This window comes from Hypomesus transpacificus, chromosome 18 (assembly GCF_021917145.1).
Source record: "Hypomesus transpacificus isolate Combined female chromosome 18, fHypTra1, whole genome shotgun sequence".
Lineage (NCBI taxonomy): Eukaryota > Metazoa > Chordata > Actinopteri > Osmeriformes > Osmeridae > Hypomesus > Hypomesus transpacificus.
Window position 1 is genome coordinate 14,215,657 of NC_061077.1, and position 17,392 is coordinate 14,233,048.

General features: G+C 42.9%; 1 protein-coding gene across 3 annotated transcripts in view; it reads right to left on the reverse strand.

Annotated features, from left to right (window-relative positions):
* Positions 1-780: 780 nt before the first annotated feature.
* znf335 (zinc finger protein 335) overlaps positions 781-17,392 on the reverse strand; it is a 37,584-nt gene continuing 20,972 nt past the window's right edge. For all 3 annotated transcript variants that reach the window (XM_047040207.1, XM_047040208.1, XM_047040206.1), the window contains exons 22-28: positions 16,940-17,079; positions 16,754-16,854; positions 3,380-3,466; positions 3,172-3,255; positions 2,961-3,020; positions 2,014-2,119; positions 781-1,519 (exon numbers count right to left, since the gene is read on the reverse strand). In XM_047040207.1, coding sequence (XP_046896163.1) covers positions 1,404-1,519; positions 2,014-2,119; positions 2,961-3,020; positions 3,172-3,255; positions 3,380-3,466; positions 16,754-16,854; positions 16,940-17,079 — 694 coding nt within the window. In that variant the 3' untranslated portion in view covers positions 781-1,403. The remainder of the gene's footprint in view (positions 1,520-2,013; positions 2,120-2,960; positions 3,021-3,171; positions 3,256-3,379; positions 3,467-16,753; positions 16,855-16,939; positions 17,080-17,392) is intronic.

Sequence of the window (17,392 nt, forward strand, 5' to 3'; positions counted from 1 at the left end):
AGCGAGTAGCTATTAGTGGTTTGCCAAAATTACACAGAAATTACAACCCGTTCTCATTCCCAAGTCGTCAAATACCGACGCTTTGTCACGGGTTGGAAATTAATAGGTTTATGGCTAATGAAAGCTTGCGATATCCGTTCTTGTTAGTCAGCTGTTGGTGCGCGCGCATGTGCGTGTGCGCACCTGGAAGAAAGCGTCCCTCATTTGGGGTTAGGTTTGCCAACCGTCCCGATTTGTCCGGGACATCCCGATTTATGGGTGATTTTGATTTGTCCTGTCCGGGACAGCTCCAGTCCCGTTTTTCAATCACAGCCTCGCCGGCCAGTATTCATATTCAGTGAACTGCGAACAGGTGCGCGTGTCAGAAGGGAGCGCGAGTGCATTTGAAATATTAACGCAAAGGGCCTTGCATCACCAGTGCAGACCACCATCAGAAGCTGAAAGCACTCCTGGCCTCGGCGATTTACCTGACTGAATTTGGTGAATGATGGTTTCATAAATTTTTTATATTTTCTGGTATATCTAAGTTAAGTTACCCAGGAGCTCTGTTGACATAGACTTAGCTAACGTTAGCTACAACTTGATTCATTGAGTCATTGAACACATGAGGAGAGAACGCAACGTTAGCCAGCTAGCTAATTTTCCTAAAGTAACGCAAAAGTAACCTAACGCCTTACTCTCTACAGCAAGTAACTAAGTAACGTAACTAGTTACTTTACAAGGAATGCAACTAGTAACTGTAATTAGTTACTTTTAAAAATAACGTTACCCAACACTGAATGAAAGTGAAAGAGTTTATACAGTCTTTGTTAATAATTTGGTATCATCTTGGAGCTTATTTAGCATTGTTTTCATTGGCTAACAAAGTCAAACAAACCTTATATTTTCCATAATTCAAACAGAATCTGTACAAACGATTAGGTTCATAATCATTCACAACACTTAACTCTCAGACAGTAAAATCCAAACAGCTCTTTACGACAGGCAAATCTATTCTTACATATCATTGAAAATAAACAATTTGTTTTGGAGAATTCTCTTATTTCAAAGTACTTCAGTCCATTTGAAGCAATGCGTCTAAATCTAAAACATGATTTCAGCCATCTAATTTCCAAAGAGGTCCAGGCATGTGCCAATAGGTTGATTTAAGTACAGAGTAGTCCAACCTAGTCGGCCTGAAAACTTTAATGCACAGGCCCTATGATTAGATTAGGACGACACAGGTGCGATATTTAGGATTTACAAATGCTCTCAATAATATGTTTGAGAATTCCGTCAGAAAAGATAAGGACTTTCCATTTTGTAGCTACGAGTCCCAGCCTAAGCAGTCCAAGGCCACAGATCCTATGTTGGAGCTCATCTGTCCATTCTCCATGATTGAAGGCCACCAACGGTACACAGCTTCACTCGTCAGTGAAGTGGATGACGTCGTACTGGATTCCTTGCTGCTGCAGCTGCTGCAGTTGTTCTGGTGTGGCCTCCGTGTAAACTGTCTGGGTCTGGCTCATGGCTGCGTCTGCTACACACACAACCCCGGAGAGAGTGAGAAAAGGACACATGAAATTTGAAGAACACTTAGTTCAACTTTAAGTTTTTGTTTTTGTTTTGCACCTTTTGAGACATTCCAGATAGCCTAAACCAACAGGAGAGCAAGCCAACCTAATGCAAAAAACGCTTATCACACTTTTTGCAATGACTGATGCAAACGTATTATGCACCATATTAGACAACTTAAATGAAAGTTGATAATTTGAGGTCATGTTCATTCTTTACACCCTTATCAACCTTTGACAAGGAATCACAGATTTGAGTTCAAATTGAGTTGAGTTTCATCTATCGAATAGTAGTCATACAAAGACGAGAAAGTTGTGAGAGCTATAACCTTAAACTGTTGTAATAGTGACTGTATGGAGTAAATAAATCACAAACTGAGTCCTCATAGTTCTAGAACAGGAGGGAGTCGTGACTGTTCTTCTTTGTTCTAGAAAAGCAAGGAAGAGTGACAGCTCTAACCTGACACTGCAGAATGGGCCGCAGTCTCCAGGTCCTCAGGGCTGACTATCTGCTGCTCAGAGCTGATGGGTAAATAACGAATCTGTCCATCATGGCTCAGGGCAATCTATACACACAGACACACACACACAGGGATTGTAGGCACTAAACATTAGTCATGGCACTACACACGTTACAGCCAAAAGCACCAATGCCTTGCCTGTGAAACACATATTGCCAATGCACATTTCAGGCCTTCATGATGATGTAGCTTCCAGCGGGGCTTGGAGCATGACAGAGTAGCGCAACTTGGTTCAATAGATTTTCGACATACGGCCATAGAGTATATCGACTGAATTTACATGTAATGTTCATCTATGAATATGGATTGATTTAACGATTGCGTTCACAAGGTTTCCCACAGATTAGAAAGCAATTTGTGGCGGGGGGTTGTTTCATGTCAGACCAAGTGGAGGGGGTCGGGGGGAGTTAAAAATAATTCCTTTGTTAATACTTTGTTACACAGAACTTTATTATATTAAATATTAATCCTAAATGCTTCACACCTTCACAAAATCAACAAACAAACAAACAATTTCTGCATATGCAGGTAGCAACGCTAGTACTAAATAACTATTTAACTAGTCGGCTCCATGACACCGGGTAAGTAGCTAGGGCTCCTGAGAAAGCTCACCAAAAGAACGAAGGGGAACGGCGTATGTATGCATCGTTGCTAACGTGTGCGGATGTTGTGACTGTGTGTGTGTATGTGAGAGAGACGCGTGAGGGACATAGAGACGGAGGAAGAGCAGGGAAAGGGAATGCAGCTTAACGAATACGCTGCGTGTTTTAGCCTAAAGAGATTCTTTTTTACAAACCGCAATATGTGGCGGCCGGTGGTGACTCTGTGGTGCACCGCAACTAATTAATCTATTTGTGGGAAACACTGCGTTTGTGTGCCAGCTCACCTGCTGTTCCTGGAGGAAGGTACCATCATGCTCATACTGGATAATCTGTCCATCTGGCATCTGTTGAGATAAAAATACATCCTTTCATCACAAACTATTTTACTATGGTCCACCATAGACTAGACGTCATTTGGCCCACTTTTGTAACCTTCACAATAATGATTGGCGATATGCACTTCCCTCCCTCGTCACTTCCCCTCACCCCACCCACCTGTATGTGGTTGCCGTCTGCCACCACTACATACTCCTGTGGGATCAAGTGCTGGACTCCGTCTTGAGAAATGATGTACTGGACCTGGCCGTGGTGCATAAAAGAAAAAAAGTTATAACACGGTTACGTGAAAGTGACACAGGTAGAGGATTGTTCCAACTGTTCTATCCCAGACTGGTCACGTCTCTCCTGAGTGAAAGTGTCGTACCTCCGTCACCTGGTTGTCTCCCGTCATGAGGTGCTGTATGGTCTGGCCGTCCACAGTGGTTATCTGCTGGATGTAGCTGCCCTCCTCCTGCAATTCAACGTACGTCAGCACATGATGTACACTGTCCATCAAACTTAAACGAACTACAGGCAGTATCTCAAACTGTTTCCACGTTCCAGTGCCATCTTTACAGTACACACTTTCACTGTGGTTTAGATCTGGGGTGTCAAACGCTGGCCCGCGGGCCAGTAACGCAGTGGTGGGCTGTCAGGGCCAGCAAGCCCTTTTCAGCTGGCTTCAACACTATCAGAAAGTTATCTTTAGCCTAGAAAACTTACAGTAAAGAATACACGTTATTTCCATCACGGTCTCCTGTCCGATCATTACTTAGTTGTATGAGTATTGAGTGTGCTACACAACAAAATTGGCGACGAGGATGAGATGTTCTCACGTTTGTGTTGATTATTTTCTGGAAAAGTCTGAGTAAAAAATAAATAAATTCACGAAGAAAACGAGGAGGTAGCTAGTGATGAATGAAGCTAGCAAGCCTCCAACGGCTTGTCAGCGAGAGTGAAAAAGGACAGTGAGTAAAAGTGAGACGATGGCTGCACTGATTGGCAATATAGGACAATTTGAGGAATCTGTGGCACAATGGAGTTCATACACAGAACGTTTTGAGTACTTTGTGTTAGCCAATGGAATCGCAGCAGATGTGGTTGTGCCAACGTTTGACTGTCATGGGAGGAAAAACTTTCAATCTACTGCGCAGCCTAGTAACACCTGAAAAACCTGGTGACAGAGGTTATGATGAAATAGTGGCTATCTTAAAAGCACATTATTCTCACAAACCACTTATCATTGCTGAGAGATTCAGATTCCACAAGAGAAATCAAGAGGAGGGGGAGTCAATCTCACAGTTTGTGGCTGTACTGAAACAGTTATATGAACACTTTGAATTTGGACATTTTCTAAATGACACTATACTTGATAGGTTAGTGTGTGGCATGCGCAGTGGGGCAATTCAGAAACGCGTTTTGACTGAGAGTAACTTAACTTTGCAAAACGCAATAGAACGAGTATGAGTACTTCAATGGAAATGGCAAACAAAGATGCACAGCAGCTAAGTACATCAACCCAAGTATATAAGGTGTCTACGGATTTCAGACACAAAACTGTAGGTGGTAAGCCATGCTATCGCTGTGGGAAAACAGGTCACCAAGCAGAGGAGTGTTGGTGCAAAGACCTAGACTGCAGAAGTTGTGGCTAAGGTCACATTGAGTGTGTGTGTAAAAACAAAAAGGGACAGTCAACCAGAAATACTGAACAAAGGAAAAGTAATTTCAGGAAGTACAAAAAGGGAGTGCACAAACTGGATCACACAGAAGAAAACCAAAGTGACACCCCATCTGAAGGGGAAGAGTCTTTGCATTTGTTGTCTTTTTCAGATGATGGGCATGGATGCTGGGTTACACCGCTACTGGACGGAAAGGCAGTACGGATGCAAGTGGACACAGGAGCAGCTGTATCCTTAGTGTTTGAGGTTGTAAACAAAGAGAAACTACATCACCTTACGCCACGGCCAACGAAGATCACCCTGAAAACGTACACTGGTGAGACTGTACCAGTGAGAGGTATCGTGACTGTCACAGTGAAGCTCAACAAACAGAAGGTAAAGCTACCACTCAACATTGTGAAGGGCAGTCAGCCAGCTTTGCTAGGACGCACGTGGCTGGAAAAGATCAAATTAAACTGGCAGGAAATTCATATGGTTGCAAAAGTTGAGGACATAAACCTACAAGGAATATTGAAAAAACATGCTGAAGTGTTCAAGGGAGAACTTGGAAGTATGAAGGACATAAAAGTTAAATTGACAGTGAAACCTAACAGCAAGCCCAAATGTTTCAAAGCCAGGCCCGTCTCATACGCCAAAAAGCCAAAAGTTGAAGCTGAACTAAACAAACTGGTCAAGAGTGAAGTACTGGACCCAGTAAGTGTTAGTGAATGGGCTACACCAGCAATCCTACCATGCAGAATATATTGGCCATATGAAACACCAAAATGAAAAAAATTGCATGTTTGGGGCCACCCACGTGGCCAGAATTGTGGCAAATGCAACCATGCCCATAAAAAATAATTTCATTAGTTTTGATGAGGTGTACAGGTGAGTACTATACTATGCAAAGGAAAAGTAATATTGTTTCTCTGAACAAAGGAGCACATAGGGATGATTGACAGCTATCACTCACCCCATTTCTGCTTTGTAGAACTTTTGAGCCCTCCTTACCTGTGCATACATCGCATGCTTCAGCGCTGTAGAGAATCTCACCTCTTCCTCTTTCTCTTCCATGTCACTATACTGTATCTAAACTCACATTACCCTTTTAGGGGGTGTCTGCGGACATCACTGACACACAGTAGCCTACCCCTCTCGGCAATTAGGCACCCCTTTAGGCATTGGCCAGCTACCAAGCCAGACATGCTTAGTATCAACGCTCCATTTAAAACATGCTTTTTAGCGCTCCCTATCAAGCACTGAATTCGTGAATTTGAAATTGTGTTTTGCAAATTAAATGTAGTATGTCTGGTCTATGCATTGTATATAATTGAGTCTAATGCATTTAATGGATTTGTGTATGACTGTTGCACCAACTGGACATGTTATATTAACATATACATTCGTTCCAGATGTGCAGTAGTCAATAATGGGATGTGGGACCAGGTGAGGGTCGACCATGGAAAGGAGTTTTACCTGTGCCTGTACCATACCTGTCAACACTCCAGTTTTACCCGGGAGTCTCCCGTATTTCACACCTATCTCCCGCCCCCCTCCCGTTTTTTTATTTCTCCCGTGAAACTCCTGTAATCTGTATGGCCCAAACCTTGTTATATTAATAATCACATCAATATATTGTTCCAAGGTTGTCCAGTTGCCAGATCTTGTATGAAACGCATCCTACTCACATAATACATTTACAATTTTCAACCCATTTGTGACCTCAACCTGGCAACCTACAACCCAGTTGCGCTGTTGATATCTGCGCAGGTAGACGGGAGAATTTGAATAGTAGACGGGGGAATTGGCAGAAATGGCATTAAAATTCTCAGGTTACGGCGAAGAAAAAGTAAATATGCCTGCAAATTTGTGTAACGCAGCACAATAAATCACAATGGCACAGTCCCGCTGCGGAGGCATTCAAGGGCACGCCGATTTCGAGCTTTATTTCAATTATTCGAGCTCTGTCTCTGACACCCCCCCCCCCCCCCCTTTCTGAAGTGTCCCGGATTTAACTACTCAAATGTTGACAGGTATGGCCTGTATATGCAGGAAATCCCCCGAAAAACAATGAAGCCTTGCAGCCATCTTGTACTCTAGATGCGCCTGCACCTCCAGGTTTCCACCAGAATTGCACGATCAAAATATTACAATAACGAAACAATCAAAAACTTCATTTTCCCGTTTTTCAGTTTTGGTTTTGAAACAAAAACCGCTACAGAACTAGTGATTTCTGTTGATCTTTTCCCGTTTTCCGTTCTGGTTTAAAACTGAAAAAACAATTTACAAGTTTTTTTTTCGGTTTTTCCGATTTGGTTTTGAAACGGAAAAATGAAAGAACGAAGGGTACACGGATAAGCTAGCAATGCAGCAGTTGTGTTCCTTATCTGACAAGGTGACACGACTCCATCTGAAATGCACGTAGCTAACGTGAAATTAATACAGTTAATCGCACTATAGCGATTTCACTATGTTGGCAGGGTGCACAAACACTAAACTTGCTGCATTTGCATAGCTAGCAAACAAACCGATGGAGCAAACATTAGCTAGCAGCTATTCCATTTGGCGTTGTCAAAAGATGGAAACTTTGCTATTGTCAATTTAATCCAAGATCAGCACGGATATTGCAGTTATTCAAAATCCATTTGCCATGGTTAGCTAGCGATACTGAACAGAACTATTAAAGCAATATAGTATGAGTGCGAGTGGGGTTGGTAAGGGATATACCACGGGTGGTGTTCGGCCGTAGCCACGAGGCCTGAGGCCATCCGTATTGTACTATATTGCTTTTATAAAACAATTTTACAGTCAACCAATTAACATTTAAACACAGCTATTGATAAAAAATTTTATATTTTTGTTCCTCCGCAACGAAAAAACAGTTCCTGTGTCAACATCAGCCGAGCTACAGTATTAGCCCAAAAGCTAACGTTATGCTAACAATATTCAAAGGCGAAAACATTGTGTACGGTTGACAAACAGTAAATATAATTTTACAGTATGTTTGAGAAGAAGATTTACTAGCTAAGCAGCCATGTCACTATCCCAAAATCAATATCGATAATATATATATACAATAAGATTGTCACGGACAATATCGGCCATATACTAGTACTAGGCTACAGTACGGCCACAGCCTGTGGAGCGAGTTGAATAGAAAATGGATGTGAGATGACCGCATCAACGTTGACATTTTCTCCAAACAGTAATTATAATTTGACAGTATGTTTAACAACAAGACTAGCCAGCTATCGAGCCATGTCATTGTCCCCAAATAAAATCTAGATTTTTAAGAAGAAAATAATCGGCCATCGGCTGCTACTACTGTCGTGTTGGCTGCAGCCTGTCTGCAGTAGATTGACTAGCGAGGTGAATAGCGAATGGGATGTGAGATGAGCGGTTACGTGACACTGACACACTACATTAAAAAAAGTAACATTTTTCTAATAGGTTAGAATAGATATTGAAGTCACTCATTGTTGTAAATACAAGTTAGCTTGTTAAAGTCTTTCAAAATTGTAAATAGAGGCTTTGACTCGTCCCCGTTGTTATCGTTACTTATTTGTATCAACGCAAATGTTTCATGCGGAGTGATTTATTATTGGAGTGAAAAGTCAGAGTTAGGTTGTTGTGGGATAATTCAACTCATGGAACGTCTCTCGTCCAATCAGAAACAGCTAAATAAGTAGATAAACCCAATTGTTTTATAATTAAGCAATAAGCCCCAAGAGGCCGTGTTTTGTGCTGATTTTAGAACAGGTAAGGGGAGTTGTTATGCTTTTCTAAAACTACTACTAAAAATATTTGATATGGTGTCATAAATAAAAACAATTAGAAACAAAATAGTTTAATAATAAACCGTCATTCTTCCGCCACTACAAAATACGTATAGTTCCTACATAAATCGTTGCCACGCGACAGCCAGATGGACACATTTGCCGTTCCTTACGGTGGGATAAAAGTCGATGCGCAGTAATATGGAATCTTAAAGAATGTTATGAGGACAACCTGTAAGGTTATGCTGGATTTTACAACGGCATGGAACGCGATATAAGCGCGATATAAGCGATATAAATAAAATTAGTATGGAAACAACCAGTTTTAGAAACTATATTCTACCATTGTCATAATCTTAAATGGTCTCGTTGCAAAAGCTAAATCGTCTCTAGGGACTTTGAAGCACCTGTGAGTCGATCTTGAGTAAACTGGCGATAGCAAAGATGATGGCAAATACCACACAAACGGAATTGGGGCTCGCTAGCTCTGCAAAGTCAGCTATTCTGGGAAGACAGCCAATTTAAAACCAAAACATGAATTATATTAATATGACAAAAGGTTGCAGTTTGCGTTGTGTAAAGGGTGAACATACAGCTGTCAATCCTTGTCAATGCAATCTGTTTCACCTTTACTAACTGTTTAGCTACCTGGTAGATTGAAGCCTATTCTAGAAGAATGATAATAAATGATAGAAGCTCATCTCCTACTGTAAATAACCTGCACATTGTGTGTGTGGCCAGCATGGTAGAAAAATTGCAGAAAAAAGAAAGATGGACATCAGATTATTTCAGGACACCAAAACGCAAAGAAAGAACCCTAGTGGCCTAATCTCAAAGACTAGTTGATCAAATGTTCATAAAAATGATGTGAAATGTGCTAATTGAATGTTTATAAATGATGCCATTAGGCAGAGGAGGCACCAGATGACAAACAGACAATAGAACTGCAGGTAGGCAGGAACAGACTGGCAGAGACAGGGGGTCTCAGGTAAGTTTGTTGAGTCTCTTGTTTGGCAACATGACGGGTTCCCTTCTTTAGACTTGTAAAATAGGGACATCATTGGACAATGCCATGGATGCCCCCACTCTCTACTTAAACTGGTGACTGCACCAAGATTAGTTTGAGGCAATGGTATTGTTGTTGTGATTAATTGTGTAGTATTGGGTACTGGTAGTTAGGAAGATGGCAAACACCTTATGTCTTTACTAGGAGACAGACTGTGAGTCAGTGGTGTGGTAAAAGGGAAAGAGCCAGGTAGAGACTTTAGACGACAGTGTCATAGCCTTGGCAGGACCGGGGGTCAACCTTTTTGCCAGCAGCACCAGTATAGGAGACAATTGCACAGCACTGTGTAGTCACTTCAGTGGTGGCACAGAACCATATCAGCCACACCCACAATTTATAGAACCGCAGACTCTTGCCAACAAAGTGTTGACACTTCAAGAGAAATGGTTTTGCGATTTTCCCCGACTTTATGATGGTTCAATTGAGATTGTTTTAGATGAAACCGCACCATGCCCATTGTAATTACATAAAACTGCACCCATACAGTGTACAGTACATACTGGCCTTTCTTGGTATTGCTGGTTGTAAATACTGTACATAAAACTGCACCCATACAGTGTACAGTACATACTGGCCTTTCTTGGTATTGCTGGTTGTAAATACTGTACACCTGCATTCATACTTGACTGATAAAAAACACTACTATAACTACATTTGAACAAGTTGAGACAACCCTTCAGTTATTAATTATTAGTTATGTTATAATTATGGTTCCTCAATATACATTTAACATATTACAATGTAGGCTGTGTTACAGCAATCATTTTGGTGTCCCCCTCAGAAATTGCTCTTAAGAAAATGTCATATAATTGTCCCCCTCAAAGTTGATAGCAGATTTTCGCCACTTCCAAATTTCTCAAAACCCGAAGATCAATAAGGTCCGAGCTTATCCATACCGCTATCGAGACTAGGTAATATAATGTAACTGTAGGGCTGTTTTGGCAGCCCCTTTGTCACTGGTCACCCAGACACTCGTCTGGGACAGTTGTTGATTTGCATGAATGCTAAAATGACAATCACACCTTAATGACACCTCTGGAAAGGTTAAAAGTTGTGTTCTTGTAAATATCGTTCTAAACAGCTTTTACTGTCATGTTGGATATGCTTTTGTTTCTTATTTTATGTATTACATTCTAGTAATAATTTTAACACTGTAACATGTACATGTACAGGGTTTACAGAGTTTGTGCCTGCAGCAGACCAACATGTGTTTAACATATTCCCTTGTCTTGCAAGGGCACCACTTGGTCTACTGCAGCCTTGATTAATGATCCAATTTGAATTTGTATGCGTTAGACAACTTTTCAATCATGTGACCGGTGTCCCCATTTTAGTCATTTCGGCTACGCAGACGTGGAATCCGAAAAGTGCTTCCAAGTTTTTTCCTCTCCAACGTACGTTCACTGTGCAATAAAATGGACGAACTTCAGCTACTGATGGTGAAAAACAGAGACTTTCTTTCAGCTTTGGTTTTGTGCTTTACGGAGACATGGCTGTGCGATTTGATCCCGGACACCACCTTACATCTGGCAGGCTTTCAACTCATGAGAGCTGATCGGGACACTGCACTCTCTGGCAAAACCAGAGGCGGTGGTATTTGTTTTTACATCAAAAGTGTCTGGTGTGTAGATGTGACAGTGATTCTGCAACATTGTTCTCCGGATCTGGAATCATTTTTTATAATCTGTAAACCTTTTTACTCGCCACGAGAATTTGCGTCGCTCATTTTGGTCGGAGTTTACATGGCGCCGGGTCCACAGGTTAAAGAGGCCCAACGCACGCTCGCCGAACAGATTCTGAGTGTGGAGCGAGCAAACCCGGATTCCCTTGTTATTGTACTCGGCGACTTTAACAAAGGTAATCTCAGCCACAAACTCCCTAATTATAGACAATTCATCAAATGCCCAACCAGAGAAGAGAACCCTCTGGATCACTGCTACACTACAGTCAGTAGAACCTACCACGCCGTCCTTCGTGCAGCACTGGGCCACTCTGACCATACCATGGTCCATCTGATTCCTGCATACAGGAATTAAAGCTCTGTAAACCTGTTGTGAGGACATCAAAACAGTGGACCAGTGAGGCTATGGAGGATCTGCGGGCGTGCTTGGACTGTACTGACTGGGATATGTTCACAACTGCTACCAATAGTCTGGATGAACTCACTGAGGCTGTGACATCATACATCAGCTTCTGTGAGGACTGCTGTATACCAACACGCACCAGGGTGAGCTTCAACAACGACAAGCCCTGGTTCTCAGCAGAGCTGAGAAGGTTGAGGTCAGAGAAGGAGGAAGCTTTTAGGAGTGGAGATAGAGACAGATTCAAGGAGTCAAAGAACAGGTTTAGCAAGGCGGTGAGAGAGGCTAAACGACTGTACTCTGAGAAACTGAAGCGTCAGTTCTCTGCTAACGACTCTGCTTCTGTCTGGAGAGGGCTCAGGCAAATCACCAACTACAAGCCCAGAGCCCCCCACTCCACCAACGACTCCCGCCTGGCCAACAACCTGAACAAGTTCTACTGCAGATTTGAAAGACAATTGGAAAGTCCTGAACTACCCCTTCCCATCCAGGAGGCCTCCCCCCTCCCCCCTCTACTGTGACGACTCTCCATTCAGGAGGGGGAAATTAACAGACTTTTCAAGAGGCAGAACCCTCGCAAAGCAGCTGGGCCGGACTGTCTCTCCTGCCACCCTCAAGCACTGCGCTGACCAGCTGTCTCCTGTGTTCACAAACATCTTTAACACCTCCCTGGAGACATGCCATGTGCCAGTCTGTCTCAAGTCATCCACCATCATCCCTGTGCCCAAAAAGCCAAGGCCAACAGGACTTAATGACTACAGACCCGTCGCCCTGACCTCTGTGGTAATGAAGTCTTTTGAGCGCCTTGTGCTGGTACACCTCAAATCCATCACAGACCCCTTCCTGGACCCACTGCAGTTTGCCTACAGAGCCAACAGGTCGGTGGATGATGCCGTTAACATGGCCCTCCACGTCACCCTACAGCATCTGGACTCCCCAGCATCCTACGCCAGCATCCCGTTTGTGGACTTCAGCTCTGCCTTCAACACCATCATCCCCTCCAGGACAAGCTCTCCCAGCTGACCGTGCCCGACTCCACCTGCAGGTGGATCGCAGACTTCCTGTCTGACAGGAAGCAGTGCGTTAAGCTGGGAACACAAGTCTCTGACTCCCGGTCCATCAGCCCCGGATCTCCTCAGGGCTGCGTCCTTTCTCCTCTGCTCTTCTCCCTGTACACCAACAGCTGCACCTCAAATCTTCCGTCTGTCAAACTCTTGAAGTTTGCCGACGACACCACCCTCATTGTGCTCATCTCTGACAGGGACGAGTCTGAGTACAGGTGGGAAGCTGACAACCTGGTGACCTGGTGTAGCCAGAACAACTTAGAGCTCAATGCTCTTAAGACAGTAGAGATGGTTGTGGACTTCAGGAAGAACACAGCCCCACTCACCCCAATCACCCTGAGTGACTCCCCAGTCAGCACTGTGGAGTCCTTCCGCTTCCTGGGCACCATCCTCTCCCAGGACCTCAAGTGGGAACTGAACATCAGCTCCCTCACCAAAAAAGCACAACAGAGGATGTACTTCCTACGGCAGCTGAAGAAATTCAACCTGCCAAAGACAATGATGGTGCACTTCTACACAGCCATCATTGAGTCCATCCTCACTTCTTCTATCACCATCTGGTACGCTGATGCCACTGCCAAGGACAAGAGCAGACTGCGGCGTATCATCCGCACTGCTGTGAAGGTGATCGGCTGCAATCTGCCTTCCCTCGAGGATCTGCACACCTCGAGGTCCCTGAGGCGAGCGAGGAAGATTGTGGCCGACCCCTCCCGCCCTGGACTCCAGCTACTCCCCTCCGGCAGAAGGCTGCGGTCCATCAAGACCAAAACCTCACGCCACAAGAACAGTTTCTTCCCCTCCGCTGTTGGCCACTTTAACAAGGCCAAGGACTCACACTGACTTTAAATCACAATCTGCACAATGACATCCTGCACATTGCAATTTGCACTATTGTATCGTTCTCTTGCACTATCTGTATTTTTAGGTTAGATTGTAAATGATGGCTACTTATATTTTATATTTTATTCTCCTTAGTATTAGCTAGACCCCCCTTAGTATTAGCTAGAATTTGCTTCTTTTGTATAGTTAGTCCACATATTTAAGTTTCAATATTCCTATATGTTTAATGTATGCACCTCCCTGCCAAAGTAAATTCCTGGTTTGTGCAAACATTCATGGCAAATAAAATCCCTTCTGATTCTGACCTCAAAAGCCCCAAACCTGCCCCAAACCTGCATAACACCTGCTGTCCCCCGGAACTTCAAGGTGACCCCCGTAATCCACCAATGATGTCCTGACATTTCTTAGTCCGCTTCCTACAGTGTAGAGTCGCCACAATATGTTCGAAGATCATTTCTTGTAAGGGGGGGACCAGTACTGCAATGAATAAGCACCTCAACGTTGTGCATCAGCTAAAGGTAAGATTCGACTGTCTTCAAGAAGCAACGGTGCCAACTCCAGCTGCCGTTGCAGGACAAACCTCCTCCTCCACCCAAGGTATGCATGGTGAGAGCTGTCAGCGCACCCCAACTTCGTAGAAAGTATCCATCGTTGACAATAATAAGTAAGGGATGATGCCGGACGAGGTGTCCAATATCACCTGATGATGGACTATGCGGAGGCGTGAACTGTCCGACGCGCAGCAGTGTCCATTATCAAGTGATATTGGACACCTCGAAGGGCATTATCCCGCTTATACCACGGTCACTTGCCAACATTTTTTTTTACAAACATTAATTTATGTTTTCAGGCGTTTTGCTAAAGAAATCTAATGTTTTTTTAATGTTAGTCAACTCTGATTTTTATAGTCCGCTCAGCTCATAGAACCAACACCGGCTTTCCTTTGGCTGAGCTATTAGCCCGAAAGCTAATGTTATGCTAGCAAGATTCAGACGCAATAACATTGTGTACGGTTGACAAACAGTAAATTTTTACAGTATGTTTGACAAGAAGATTAGCTAGCTAACCAGCCATGTCACAGTCCCAAAATCAATATCAAGATTTTCACGAACAATATCTCCATATACTAGTACTAGGCTACAGTATGGCGGCAGCCTGTGTAGCGAGTTGAATCGCAAATGGATGTGAGATGACAGCATCAAAGTTGACATATTCTACAAACAGTGATTATAATTTGACAGTATGTTAAACAACAAGACTAGCCAGCTATCGAGCCATGTCATTGTCCCCAAATAAAATAAAGATTTTTAAGAAGAAAATAAATCGGCCATGTGAAGACTTGCTGCTACTGTTGTGTTGGCCTGTCTGCAGTAGATTGACTAGCGGGGTGAATAGCGAATGGGATGTGAGATGAGCGGTTACGTGAAACTGACACACTACATTCAAAAAAGTAAAATTGTTCTAATAGGTTAAAATAGATATTGAAGTCACTCATTGTTGTAAATACAAGTTAGCTTGTTAAAGTTTTTTCAAAATTGTAAATGGAGGCTTTGACTCCGTCACTGTTGTTATGGTTACTTATTTCAGATACTTTGTACAGGCTCCTGTGTAGCCAGCGGAATAATTTAGAACGGTGAAAAGACAGTTTCGCTGCAATGACACAGTAGGTGTCTGTTATCACCCGATAATGGACACCCCTGCAGCCAATCAGAATCGAGTATTCACCCAGACCATGGTATAAGCCTCAATAATAAGAGCCAGGGCTCTATAGTACAACTATTTCACTCGCATATGCGTGATGATGTGTGTATTTATCTTAGGAGTCTAACGGTACACATATTTGTACCAACAGTCAGATGAAGAATACATCTGAGTCAGCCACGTGTTTCTATTTTATGGAAACGTAGGTTTCCATAAAGTTGAGGTCAATCAGATGAAATTGGAGAAAACGCAGCAACATTTTCCCTCATCTGTCCATATTTTTGTGTCGGGAGTTTGAGAAATGCTTGCGGCAAGCCAGCTAGATAAAGCGAATGGCAGTTTGTCAACGCTCAAAATGTAAAAAGGGGGTACTCAGCGGACTTGAACTGAAATACTTAAAAAGTCCCAAATGGAAAATGTTATCCTTTTTTACAGTCATGTAGACCAGTGGTTTTTAATCCTGGTCCTCGGGACCCCCTGCCCTGCACGTTTTAGATATTTCCATGCTCCAACACACCTGATTCAAATTAATGGGCCTGACGACCCATTTATTTGAATCAGGTGTGTTTGAGGAGGGAAACTATGGAGGATTATAGGGGCCAAAACTAAATAAATAAATACTTGGATAAATAAATAATTATATAACACAAAGCTTAAATAAATGACACAAAATATATGAATGTTACATGTATTTGTGTGTATATATATATATGTGTTTACGTTTTCATGTGTTTACATTTATTTATTTATACTTACATTTATTTATACTTACATTTATTTATTTATCCTTACATTTATTTATTTATACTTACATTTATCCACGGTGAAACTTGCTGCAGCAAAATAAATCTGTCGTCCCCCCGTCACCAAGTCAGGGGGCGGGTCAAAGCCTCTGATTGGTGAATGAACAGTATTACACACCAGGCAGGCTCAACCAGTCGATCAAGCTCTTTCCAATCTAGAGGTATCCTCTATCGCCTCACTCTACAGCTGCTAGGGGTGTGCGACACTGCACGATGTGGTATAGATCCGATACCAAGGAGTATCGGAGTATTGCCAATACCGATACTTTTGGCTTAGAAAAGCAGTGGAGGGGCAAAGTGAGTGAGTTAACCCGCCCCCTCATTTGGTGACGTGGGACGACGGATTTATTTTGCTGCAGCAAGTTAAACCGTGGATAAATGTAAGTTTAAATAAATAAATGTAAGGATAAATAAATAAATGTAAGTATAAATAAATAAATGTAAACACATGAAAACGTAAACATATATATATATATATATATATATATATATATATATATATACACACACAAATACATGTAACATTTATATATTTTGTGTCATTTATTTAAGCTTTGTGTTATATAATTATTTATTTATCCAAGTATTTATTTATTTAGTTTTGGCCCCTATAATCCTCCATAGGAAACATCTAAAACGTGCAGGGCAGGGGGTCCCGAGGACCAGGATTGAGAACCACTGATGTAGACGAGTGCCCGTTGTACCAAACCAAGACCCCAAAACCACGGTACCTACTATTACATCTATAATGTATGTGTATATGTTCATACCTGGTCAGAAAGGGTCTGGTCCTGGGCTACTATGATGTGCTCCTGGCCCAAAGCCTGCTGCAGGCGTTCAGGATTGATCACTGCCTGGTTAGCCTGTAAGGCTGGGAGACACACACACACACACTACATGAAGAGCTTCTGTTTGAATGTATATTGTGTGTATGTGAGCATTCTAGCAAGCCTTACACTGCAGTGAGGCCAGGGCCTCTTCGTCACTGTTGACGATGATGGTGTGCTGGGGGGTGCAGGAGCGGGGCTTGCGTGTGGGGGGGTCCTGGCTGTGGAGGCGCTCCATGTGGAACTTGAGGTGGCCGTTACGGTTGAACCTGCCAGGTGTGTGAAAGAGAGACAGGCAACAAAGACAGATCAGGTAGGAAGGTTATTGATACCTGAAGGGAAACTGCACTGTTGGCAGCAGTGAAAAAGTAACAATATACTTCTCATGTATTTTTGGGGTTGGGTTTTCCTGTAAAACACTAGAACACGAGACAGGGAGTGTTGTACTCCTACAGAGGGTGATAAGGGGGGGGGGCATTTGGTTTCCACAAGATGGCATTTTGTGTATAGCTCTCATATAGAAACAGCATTCCATTTGGGTAAGCCCACCCTGGATAACCACCCCACATCATACCACATTTC